The sequence below is a fragment of the Rhipicephalus microplus genome, chromosome X, assembly GCF_043290135.1.
Source record: "Rhipicephalus microplus isolate Deutch F79 chromosome X, USDA_Rmic, whole genome shotgun sequence".
Taxonomy (NCBI): domain Eukaryota; kingdom Metazoa; phylum Arthropoda; class Arachnida; order Ixodida; family Ixodidae; genus Rhipicephalus; species Rhipicephalus microplus.
The window spans coordinates 69,941,522-69,954,590 of NC_134710.1; the positions used below are offsets into that span (position 1 = coordinate 69,941,522).

The 13,069-nt window shown below is 47.2% G+C and overlaps 1 protein-coding gene across 2 annotated transcripts in view; it reads left to right on the top strand.

The window, feature by feature from the left end:
- The window catches only part of LOC119175926 (uncharacterized), a 134,763-nt gene that overhangs the window by 30,431 nt on the left and 91,263 nt on the right, over positions 1 to 13,069 (top strand). The window contains exon 1 of one of the 2 annotated variants that reach the window (XM_037426966.2): positions 3,006 to 3,414. The exons of the other annotated variant lie outside the window; for it this stretch is intronic. Coding sequence (XP_037282863.2) covers positions 3,110 to 3,414 — 305 coding nt within the window. The 5' untranslated portion in view covers positions 3,006 to 3,109. Of the gene's footprint in view, positions 1 to 3,005; positions 3,415 to 13,069 lie in introns of those variants that run through there. 2 annotated transcript variants of the gene reach the window in all.

Below are 13,069 nucleotides of genomic sequence, written 5' to 3' on the forward strand. Positions count from 1 at the left end.
TTGGACGCAATTTTAAAATAATGGTATTGTGTAGTCTCTTCACCAGAAGTGGGCCGACGAGTCCCCCTTCCTATCTGTGTAAACGAACGACTGCTTCTATCAGGTACATATACTCAGGTATACACATAGTGAAACTGATTTATCGGGACTGATAGCCGACAAGGATGACTTGTCTCTATTGACCTGATAAGACTGACCAGCCAAGATAATTTTTTGTAAAGTCTCACTCTAAACGGTCTTCGCAGGATTTGATGTGTTTCATGTTCAAACGAATCGTGCGGGGGGCACAGATTATAGACGTTCGAGGCACACTCTCCAAAGCACCATCAATATATCGTATCTCAGCTGTATGCTTTTCGCTCTCTCACTGTCAATTCAGTGCGAACCGGCTCAAGCAAGAAAACTCATTATCGTTGCGAAGAAAGTAAGAAGCGCATACAGTCCTTATGTTTCCCACGGCCATCGTCACCGCGTTTTGGAGCTGCTCGTGGGCCACAACCTTTTTCATCTTTCGACTGTGTCACCCTGTTGTGCAGAGTAAGTGAAAAGATTGACTGGACGCACTGTATCTCGTTGAATTGTTACAAAACTAAAGTTATTTAGCGTCCGAACGTAAGGATCTGGCTTTTGATGGGAGTCGTAGCAGCGGGCTTTGAATGCCCACTACTGGCGGGATTCTTCAGCGCGCGCTTGAAGGTTGTAACACGAGCGTCTTCGCATTGCCTATCTGTCTTGTGTGACCATGACCAAGGGAATCGAACCCTGGCCTCTTATTTAACATAAAGCAATATTGACTGAGCCAGGGCTAATTGTCTGAAATTAATTATGGCAATAACCATATTAGTACGGTACATTAGATGGGTCATTTGAGCAATGGGTTCTACCACTCAGTGTCTTTCATCACGTTTGGTCACGTAACACGGCTTTGGCATGTTCTCGATGAAATCATAATGAAGCTGAGGAATTTCGAACACTTAGCGAGCATTACAGAACATTCGCTAGTACCGCCATGACAAATAGCGAGGAGTGCATGCACCGCAGCCGAGAAAGTTTTATGCCGCATAATGAGTAATACTTAAGATTGTCCACTGTCATAAAAACGGGTAAGTTGGTTTTTGGTGATGACTTTTGGCGTATTGTTACTTATATACGTTCGTTGTAAATAGTTACCCTTCTTTTGTCGGCTGACATATAAAAGCAATTTCACCCTGAGGGGTACATTTTGCGTATGCAGCAACAATCGCCCTCTGGCTTGCTTACGTTTCCGTCCATCAAGACTAAACAAGCGGTACATTAAGGTCCCGTGCTCTATTCACCTAACATAACGTTCTTAACAGGCAAGCGTGGTGTATACTAAGGAAGCGAAAGCAATGCCGGTGGTTATTATCGTGAATCGAGGATACTCCTCAGAGGATCGACATAATGTAACGTGTTGGAGTGTGTACCTAACATATATCAGTATGGTTTAAATGTGTCTTGCTGGCACGTAACAGATTTGTGGTGTTCGTGCTTGAGAAACTCGCGAGGAAAGTAACATTGAAGGCAGCTGGCAACAGCAAACAACGAAGAAATGGCGGTATACACAAGTTATTTCACCCAGCTTGTGCCTCTATAGTACTAACAAGAGCAAATGCTAGTGCGGCAAGTGTCAAATTGGCCCGGTATTGTACTGAGCCATACGTAGCATGTCAGGATACCTTCTTCCGATCCTCCAAGCCGAATAATAAGAAAAGTATTACTTAATTAACATTTTAATTAAAAGAATATCTAAAATATTCAACGCAAAAGTTGCAGCGCTTCTCCTTAAGCACCCGAATATTTCGTCCATGCAAAGAAAACTATCGATTCGATAACTTGAGTAATTAACAAAGACTGCTAAATAGCTAAACAATAAAATAATTACTTTTGCGAAAAATATTTATTACAAAATATTTTAACGTCTGTTCAGCAACCTCAAAAAAATTTATCAATACTAATACGGGTGCCATGCTTAATTTTCTTCCATTTTTTCCTAATAATGCGCGAAGTTAAAAAGTATACACTTAGCGCCAGTTAACTAGAACAACCTGTATTTGTCCAGCACTGTGTACCATCTTTTTTCTATGTGTTTGTCATTTGTCCATTTTAAAAGAATGCTGTACCACGAGGACATCAATAACTTGTTGCTGCTTTTTTTCTACGAAGCCTCCGCTACGGCGCCCTCCACTGCGGCGTCTTTCATAATCAAATCATAGTTGTGGGACGTAAAACGCCAATTATTATTATTATTATTATTATTATTATTATTATTATTATTATTATTATTATTATTATTATTATTATTATTACCTTTTTAGTGCCTTGTCATAGCATTTTAACAGAAATGTCTAGTACTTTAACACTGCAGAAGACGCTTCTTCGCCTCGAGAAAACAGACAATGAAAATGTGGCGAAAAAGTCCGGAATTATGGATAGTGGTACGTGCAAAATGCATCACGTGAATTGATCCCATTTATTCGTTGATAGGTGCGGTTTAACGTCCCAAATGGAACCGATAAGATAATCTTCGATGATATACAAAATATAGCAAGATCAGTTTCTCTAGATTGCGAGTTACCTAAGGCAGTGTGAATTCTGGGAGCAATTACGACAAAGCATGTTGAATAGGAAAACGCCAATATTCGTGTACTTCCTGGTGTATTTAATGACTGAAACTGCGGTATCGTAGAAGTTTGCTCGAAGTTGCCGTTTACAGCAGGGAGTTACCGTCCTCCGCGCGAGACACAAAGAGAAAAAAGTGGCTACGGTAGTGAAAGTGCTCCGATATAGCGTGTGGTAAGCGCCAGCGATCAGCGTGCCGCGAATTCATGTAGCCGGCGCCGATCAACGGGTCGCGAAATGCCCGATAGCGACGGCGGCAGACGCGGGATGGTGCACTCGAAGACCGTGAGTGGGACAGTAGGCGCCGGCAGCGCCCCAGCTTCGCCTGCCGGCCGCCGGGGGCGGCCCTATCAGCAGCCCGTGGCGGCGCGCCGCTCTCACTGACGTCCGTCTTCATCCGGGAGTGTTTGTCGCCGTCGGCTGCTGTTCGCGACTCCGAATGATTCAATCGAAACGAGCGCGGGGTTGAATGCATCGCCCTGACACGCTTCCTCTCTCGCACGTTTACCAGAGCGCGCGGCTGGCATGTGACAGCGCCCCGTCGTCGTCGTCGAGCCCGAGTGCGAGCATGAGCGGCGAAAAGTTTCCCGACATCCGAGTCGTGGTCGGGATTCAGTATTTCAGCGATGTGCCGGCCTCGACCAAGTGCCAGCCCACGGTGCTGGGAGCCGTGGTTCTCGAGAGTAGTGCTATCAGTGCGGACGAACTGCGGCGCATCATGTGCGACCAGCTACCCTCGCTGCCGACCCACTTCACTTTCGTCACCAAGGAGAGGTGAGTGCTGTGATCGAGTGCGTGAATGAGACCGGCGTGCCACAGGTGGACGTGTTTGGACCGGTGTGATCCCAACGCGGCCACCGGTGCGTGCCGGACGCTTCCTCTCCTGAATTATGAGATTTATTTTGCATTATTTTCCATCTGTCTCGGTTGTTCTCGAGCTAGTGTGCAGTAACGAGAGAGATAAATAAAAGGGAATTTAACCAGACGCACGTCCGAGATTGCAGTAAACGCTTCGTGTTCACCTGTCAAGTGTTTATACTCCAGTTTACGCGCTGCGTGTGAATGTTAGCAGTATAGCGTATATCTGGGATATGTCAGGTCACGTATGCGCTTTGTTCCTCCATGTACGCTGTTCGAAAATGACATCGCTCCTGCAGTCAAAGGCAATTTTTTATTCAGTCCACTCTGCGTGAGAGCTCGATGGCATAGCTGCGCTTAATTTTGTTTACGGCTAGCACGATTTCGCTGGGAAGCGAGCGAGGCCGGTAGCACAGCCAGGAGTATACAAAGGGGGCAAACGGCGGAAGGATGCACGTACGGGTAGACGAGCCCCGCCGTCCACAGCGGGATCCGTACGCGAGGCTACGGTTTTGTGTGCCAGCCGAGCCGACCTTGACCAGCGGCATTAATGTTGTAAAAAACTGAGGCAGGCGCGCGAATGACGGATGCGCTGGGCGCCCCGGCTACCGGCCTGTCACGCCGGCGGCGAGGAGTTCATTCACCGAACCGAAACGGGCGCCTGCCGCCGGGCGAATTCCTGCTTGTCTCCCACCAGGTCTGCGAGCGAAAGCACCGGCGCCACGTTTTTATTTTTCTGGGTCTCGACGCGCTTGCGCGACGGACGAGCATGCTGAGCGTTTTTCTCCTTTCTCCCCTCTCAATATCTCTCACCGCACGTGTTTGCAGCGCTTCATCGGGTAATTGCTTTGCTTGCACGCGGTCATGAGGGGTGTACTGTCAAGTCTCGCAGGAGGAGCCGCGCGCGGTTGCTGGAAAGCGCCCAAAACATTTCTCGATCCGGAATCCCCGTCCCGCGAGACGCGACGCGGCTTTCTGTGCAGTGTTTGTTTCCGAGCCTCTTATCGGGCCTGCGGTCTGGCTTTTAGAGTTTATTGGTGCCTGGGCCGTGGGGATGGCGGCACAAGGACGAGATCGGGAAAACCGTGTGCATAATGTTTGTTTTCTATGTCGGAATGGGTCTGCTTAATCAGCGGGACGTTCATGACGTGGAAAGTTCGAAGGAGAAGGCGACCGGTGATGGCACTGGTCACTGGAGAATAAATGCACGCATATCAGCGCTTTACGTAGCCACAAAAGTGGCGCTGTTTAGAAAAAAAAAATGATCATATAAACCGAAGCAAGTACAACGTCCGTATTCCATGAAAAGTGCTGTGTCTACTTCAGTATCAGGCCAGATGCAGGACTAGCGCCATGTGGAGCATTGAGTACTAGGCGTAAACTAATGCTGATAGATTTGTGCGAGAGTGAACGCCGTTACTTACATAAACGGAGTGATTTTTTTAAACGCAGAACCGAAAACCACGTAAAGCACGAGTAATGTAGTACGAATGCATACCCGCATTATTTATTTTCTTTGTAAGGGCGACTCGCGGTCGTCAATCACCGCTCTGCGATCGTCTCCCCATCGCACTTCTCTAGAGCATGAAAAACCTTTCTTACGCAAAAGCATTTTTTGTTGCTTTTTGTTTCAGTCAGAATTTCAGAGAGCAGTGAAACTAGTAGGAAAAATGTCTCCAGCATTTTGTGTGGATTGAAGAGTTATCTCGTGGTGCTTAGAGTTCTGTAACTTTGTCTCTTATAAACTTCTGAACACGTCCCTTGTTCGATTCCAGGTCGTGGCGGCCGCATATATTTCAGGCCGGGATCACAAAAGCTCACGTATTTGATGGCGACACCAGGGCGATAAATATAAAACTGGAGAAGTCAACAAGGCAGTACGCCTTATTGACTTGGCACAGCGCGCTGAGCACTGTCCAGATGCAAAACCACACAACTTTGTAACCAACTGGTTCTGCTCAATTGAATCTTAGAATGGCCGATACGCCTAAGAGGGCTATATGCAGGTTTGCGACGTCCAGGCACTTCTTTACTGACCGCACTAAACCAACCGGACTGTTGAAGAGCGTTATCTGAAACGGAAATATTTGGACCCTGCAGCTCATCGGCTAATGATGCAGAATGCCAGTAGTGCCTGATTGCAGTCCTTCTGTGCGTGGGTGCAGGGCTCGCTCTTTCTCTCTCTTTCCAGTGTGGGGTAGCAAATAGTACGCTTGTCTGGTTGACCTCGCCCCTCCTCTTTATTCCCCCTTTCTCTTTGTGGTGCTCCATCAATTGACACTACGTGGCCTGCTAAGGTATGAGCCTGCATGGCATGCACAATTCTAAAACACTACCTTACCGCTGAGAGCGCCCTGCTGCCCCGGAGAATTTTTGCCTAGTTTACCGAAAGTACTGGACCCGAGAGTTGTGGAAGACTGGAGTTCAGTTAAGTAAATTAATGAATTCATAATTATTGTTTGCTATGCGCTTCTTACGCATACACTAGTTCATTCCAGCAGTGTACGATACACGTGTAGCACAAAACACAACTGTTAATTTCTGCTGCTGCTAAGGCATGCGTATTGTAATCATGATGCATAGTTGTCGCAGTGCTCACGCGAGATGATTCTTTCCGGCGGGACGTCGTGGTGGCACCAGAGCGAGGGGTCTTCAGCTTAAAGATCGTAGACGGCACAGATACGACACATAGAGCGGGTACTTGCCGTCGGTGTTCTCGTTCCCTAGTCGTGGTCTACACTCCGTATACTTTTGTTCCAAAACTATTCCACCGCTCCCTCAGTTCAGGCTGCATTAGCACACGCGCGCATGTCGGACTTGCTGCGTGCAATTCTGCAAAGGTATAAGCGTGAAGCCTCTGTAACTGGTATCTCGCTAATACCTGTGGCTGTAACCTTCCGTTGCCCTCGGAATGTCGGTGATTTTCGGTTTGACTGAAGGTGGCGTTTGTATATATAATCTACGCGAATTCGGGCACCTATGTTGTCCGAAGGTTCAGTTATTTTGGGGAAAGAAACTAAAACAAAAACTTGCAAAGAGAAGCTGAGTGAGGTCATCGCAGGTTTCGTTAGACGAATGGACCAGAAGCACGTCATTAAAGAGTTCTTCACCGCCAAGACCTGTCTCTCCGTCTCCAACTCCAAGACCCTTTCTATCTGGATTTGACCGATCTTAGACAGCCGTTTTTGGTTGGTGTGTCAATTACGAATAGCCTCAGAATATAAGTGCTGTTTGTGATCATTGCGACCGCGAGGAAATCATTGAACACTTTCTCAGTTCTCGCTACAGCCCCCGCAGGATGTCTCTGCGCACTTCTTAGCACGCGCCGAATAGCTTATTGATAAATTTATCTTAAAACACCGGGACGTTCAAACTGTCAAGTCGCAGCCAGAAATTTTGTTCAAGGCGGGAGGGGGGAGGGTAGAGAGTCTTCTACACTTTAACCATTCGTTAGGTTCGTGTGTGTGTGTGTCGATGGCTCTCTCTGTCGCGTTTTTGTTTTGTTTAGTTTTTCTTTTTTTCTTTCCTTACGTTTCCCAGTGAAGGTTAGAAAACTAGATATATATCTTTCAGTTCATCTTATCAACGATCTTATCTGTCTCTCTGAGAGACCGTCAAGGGTGGTGAGCTGCACTTCGTGCACTTCATGCACCTTAGTTATTTTAGTGTTAGGTATTTTTAATTTTAGGTGTTTTACTATCAGTGTCCACTCTAGTATTGACACTAAAAATTGTTTCATATAGTAGCCTTGTGAAGCAGTGTATTATCTTTTTGGTGGGAAAAAGAGGGAGTGCTTTTGGTACAATGTATTTGTTTTTTCGGTCTATAGCTAGTCTGTCGGCTTTAGTTAATCACCGTGCTGGCGCGTACGTTTCTGTCATGACTCGTAATAATGTCACTAGTAGCGTGTGCGTCGGGACACGCCCTGAAATAGCGGGTGTCCAAACCCGCCTCTTTATTTGTTTTCCTCCTCTTTGTCCGAAATTATGTGAGGCCATGGTCACGCAAGCCGCTGATGCCGGCCAGCGGTGTTGTTTACGCATCTACAGAGAGCAGCATTTTGTTATGTGCTGCCCGCCCGACCAACCCCCTTGTAAAGAGGATAATGAAAGCCGAAAAATAGGCGCTCTTTATCGAATTTCACCTGCTTTCTGGTCGCTGCACTGCGTAGCGCTGCTTTAGTTTTTTTTTGTCGCGCTATCGTTGAAATCCCAAGTAACAGCTTGCTTGAAGCATTTTGCTAATAAAAAAATATTCACGGCGAGTAATTGCAGGAAGATCAGCGTTTCTTTGTCAAGCCTCCAGAGCTTCGCGAAAACTCTTTTGTCACGCAATAAGTTGCTTTCAGAAGTATTTTCTGTTGGACTAGTCGTTTCATACCGACCGTAACAGAATGGCTACATAGCGCCAAACAAAGAAATACGGAGGGGGAAGGAATAAGGCATGCCTTCTTCCATTTCCACCCCCTTCTTTATTTTGTTCACCATGTATCCATAGTGTTATCTATGGGGCCATACTCACGAAACCTCCCTTTCATTAGTGCATTTCCCCATTAGTCAGCCGGCTTCACTAATTATATGCCTTACAACCGGGTCGGTTCAATTATTCTCCTACGAAAATATTTAGCGTCAGATGTTTTCGTGCATACGGGAAATGGTCAGCATACGACTTGGGTGCGAATAATTAAGCTCTTGGATGAGTGAAGCTCTTCGTGCAAGTGGCCCTGCAGGCGTCTTGTCTCTGCTTGTGCCATCCATAGTCAACGGCTCCTATATTAAGGAGGAAAAAAAAGTTCTTACGCCGTTTTTGTTCGTAAGAGCAGGTCCCGAATTCACGAAAGCCTCTTACGCTAGACAAGAATTGAGTGGATCCTGACGCTGGGCATAGCGAAGGTAGCTAGCCAGTTGCGAATAGACTTGAAGAATACTTTCGTAGATTTTACATAACAAGCAGTCGATGTAGCAAATGTTTTGTTTGGGGGCCTCAGGGTGGAAGGGTCTCCTTAAATCAATGCACACGCACGCACGCCCTCACACGGACACACACACACATACTCATAATTATTTGTGTACCTAAATACGAGCCAATCGTGATGTTGCGTAACCTGAATCTGTTCAACTTAGGCACCAAATCCAGAAAGTTCTTTCATAAAGCGCTTTCTGTTATTGGCCTTTGCTGTATAGTTAATGCTTCTCTATTCTCGATTCGGTCCCCCGTTCTCCCATGGACTATACGCATGGAAAACTACGGTATTCGTCGTTTGCGACGTGGACAGTCGAGTCCTGACTCGACTCGTTAAGTTATAATATTCAGTCCTCGGATTTCGCGAAGCTTCTCTCACGTTGCAGTCAAATAGTGTAAAGCAGCCACCTTGAGTACGGACGCCGGCCTATGGTGAAAGTGACCGATGTGATAGCGATAGTGCTGGCCAGTAAATTCTTAGGAACGAAAAGCTATGCGAAAGAAAGCTATGCGAAAGTGGTCTTCAACTGGTCGGTCGAACTTCTGCTAATAATATATTGAGAACGTGATGGTATTTTCAGACGTTTTTATAATTATTGTTTTTTTTTAGTTCCCTCTCCGCTAGGAATACTAATAATTAATAGGGAGGTTTAGAACAACGTTCGCAGTCGTTTCGGGCGTTGCTTTATAGTAGCGGGCGCCATATGAATTTTAGAATAGCGTTTGCTCCCCCCAGGGAAAAGTCTAGGGACTTTCGCCCCGACCGCAAACCCAAATGCACGGAAGCTACACACAGCACTTCGCGAACCTCGCGGGCCGCGATCGCCGCACGCAATTTCGAATTTTCTGCGGGCGGGCCGCGAATGCGAACAGCGGCTCGCGTTACGACGCATGCACAGTCGCAGTGACCGCACTGCTAGGGCACGTGGTGCGCTATTCGAAACTTCCCTAATATCTTGGGTTTTATGTCCCTAAAGCATGATACGATTACGAGGCACGTGGTAGTGGAGCGCTCCGGGAATTTTGACGTCCTGGGGTTTCTTAATGGGGACCTGCTAACTTCAGAACGTGAGCCTCTAGTATTTCCTGCCTCTATCGAAATGTGACCGCTACGGTCAAGGTCGAACCTGTGGCTTTCGGGCCAGCATTAGAGCACCGTGGTGGCAGCGCCGAAGGGAACAATGAATGTTTAGATGAGTACCCTTCGTGCTACTTTATTTCATGTCGTGTCTCAGTTAGCGAAGAACTCGTATGCTGTCCTTAGCCTGGGGACAATGATAGGCATTGTGAGGACCACCTATACCGGTTTGTGTACTCTGCACACCGACGTTCATAATCGCCAAGAAGATTCGGGGACCATTGTCTTCCAGCTGTGACTGATAAGTAACGAGCCGTGCACGGCATCTTGACATCGACCACGCCTATCAATTGTTTAAACCATTCTTCGACCTGCTCAGAGCTTCCAAAGACCACGCCTATTGAAGCGCTGCGATCAGCATCGATCGAACGCTTCACCTTAGGAACGCTTCACCTTAGGCTCCTCACAACGATCTCCGGTTTACCATATTTGGTGCGATCCGATTTTATTATTCCTGCGAACTTCCTATTTCAGTAGCTGCATTAAACTACAACTGTAACTATCAGTGTGTACGTATACATTTATGTCAGACATCGCCATTGCAGACGCTCGATGGCTGATACAGCGCCATGGTTCGCTTGCACCTGGTGTGCAGAACTCATTAAATCAGCCCACGGGGTGTTTTAAGGTTTTCCCGTGGTGGATCGCCTTGATTGCCAGAAAAAGAAAAAAAAAAACGTGTATTCTGTCTGACTATGAACAATGCATCAGTGAACAAAAGTGTTGCTATCGTGTGGAGTAAAAAAAAAAGTGCAGTATGCGTGTGTGGCAAACCGCCTTAATAGTGAGTGAGTTCTGTTATTTCCTCCACGTAAAATTTCCATTGTCACTGAAACCTTTCTTTCTTTCTTTCTTTCTCTCTTTGTTTTCTTTCTTTTCTTCCTTTCTTTTCTTTTTTTTCTTTTCTTTTTTCTTTCTCTCTTTCTTCAACATATTTTGTGGGAGAAGATGTTGACGCTCTGCACAAGTTCCATGCTTCTCACCCAGCGCGCGCGATTGAAGCGCGTAGGCAGCGCGACACATCCCTTAGCACTCACACTCTCCTTTTTCAGTCGTGCGGTGACGGTGTCGCAGCAGCGCTACGTTTCGCACCTCTGCTTGTAGGCAGACGCCGACAGCTGCTGGCCGCGTTCGCAGTCTTCACTGATGTATAGCCGAGCGTATTACTCGCGCCATTCTTGTCACGTCTTTGTTCGCTGCGGGGCAGCGCATTCACAGACCGCCCGGAGAGTGCGACAGGAGGGTCGTAACTCGAGAGAACGAGTCGACCTGTTCTCTCTCTCCCTCTTTTTTTCTCATTCATGCTTGCGCGTTGTCGGGTAACGAGGCGGGTATTCCCCCTTTCGTTACGTGCGGCCGCGTTTTTAAGAGTACTACACAGCCCCGTTGTCTTTCCTTCTTGTGAGAAGACCGGAAATAGTCGACATTGCAACCCTGTGAGGTGTGAAGCGTGAGGCGAGTCGAGGCGGGAGAGAAAGATGTATATTGTCGCGTATACTGAAGCTGCTCCAGCGTTGCAAACAGCGGAGCGAAATATCGCAAGGACGCGTAATGTGTAAGATAAAAAAGGGGTCATTTTCCATTCTCGTGCGCACCTCATGGTCGTATAAATTCGGGTCGGCCAGTTCACTTCTGCTAGCGCCGCCTGAGTCTTTTTCTGTTCTCGGTTTGGCGTGTCTGCCCATTTCTACTCGGTTCTCTGCACGGCCGAATATTTGCGCGTCTGAGTTTGAGTGACAGCTTCCAAATTCGGGGCAAAAGAAGTAAAAAAAAGGGGGGGACGGGGGTGGGGGGCATGCCACATTCCATCACCCGCTCGGGTTTTTCCTCGCGTCCGTCATCGACTGGAGCCTCGCAACCGACGCTTCGCTTTTTGCAGCGCCTTTCACAACGAGTTGTCCGAGCCGGTGTATTGTATAGCGTCCGCGACCCGGAAGACGTCGAGTTGTTGCGCTATCGGTGGCAATACCACCTCTTTGGAAAATTCGACCACGGAAGTTCCAGCACAATAGAGTAGGTATACGCACAGACAGATCCGTTTGGCTGTTGATCCTTCGCATGCGCGATTGGCGAATAGGCAGAGCTTGCATGTACAGTTTGATATGATAAATCTCATCAACGTTGGCGTTATTAAACCGAGAACACCATGCGCAAAGCATACGAGGAAAATAAACAAAGTGCGCACATGTGCATTCTCATGCGCGTGCGCGCCATATACGCTTCCCAGCGTCCTCTATGACGTAATCTAGAGGCACTGCTTACGCTGCTGCGCACGTCAGAGGGCTCAATTTTCGTTCTTAGTGTAACGTGTACCTATTCGTCGTGCGTGGCGCCCATCCCCGAAAAGTCAAACTCCGCACATTGGCGCTGTTACACAGAAGTCCAGAATCCGGCAGTTTTCGTGACCTCGGCCGAAACGTCTTCTGGAAACAGTCTCTTACCGATCGCAGCTCCATGATACGTGGCTGAGCGGCTGTTGGATCCGTAATCATCGACTCCATCTTTAGCCTCGAAAACTGCACACATATTGGCTCAGCCTTGTTCAGACTTATCGATCGGTGTTGGTCACCAAAGCAGAGACAGATTCAATAGCTCAGTTTACTCAGCTTGAACCATTGTGTTGAAAATTGACCCCTCGACCACAACTTGTATCATGTAGCTTAAACGATGCTTGGTTGCGTTTGCGTCACTAAGTCAATAAGAGAAACTCCCAACTACCTACATAAAGCACCATGAGCGAATTCGATCCAAAGAGCCCCATTTGTGGCGTCTTTCGCTCTGGAAATGTAAAAGCTTCGGTGTGGAGGAACTCAACAAAGATTATTGCCAGTGATACGTGCAATGCTCTGTGTGATATGTTGAGCACTTAAAGACCCTCCGTCACGTACCCGTCAAGTAGCCGACAAGAAGGCAACATGTTTACGCCTTGTCTATCGTGCTGATACTCTACAACGTGAATCCCCGTCAGTACACGATTGCACACATTTCAGATCTTCACTAGTAGCTACGACATTGATAAAGGACAGCTGTCCGCCATCGATCACAATTGGATAAAACTATCTTGGAAACAGGCGTGTGCAAGGGGGTAGTCATGAGCCCCCCTTCAGCCCACTCTAGGCTCCTAAGAAGGGGCGTGCAAAATCTGCCCCATACTTTGACTTAGCCCTGCGGACGCCTATGCTTGAGAACATTTATAGCTTAAAACTTCGTTTAAATATGGGTTCAAGACTATTTTAGTGCGTACCAGGGCCTCTTACAAGTTTTCACGGTGCCTGAATTCTAAAGAAAGCCTTCCGTGTGGTACGTTACAAAGACAGACCAGAATTCGGCATGCATGTTTGGAGAACAGCGGTATAGTACGTTAATTTGCCCATATGGTTTCAGTTTCGTAATTACTTTCACTACACCTTTGTCGAAGGTGGCCGTATTCTATATATATAAAGTAGACGGCAGCCGGACAAACTTCTGCTT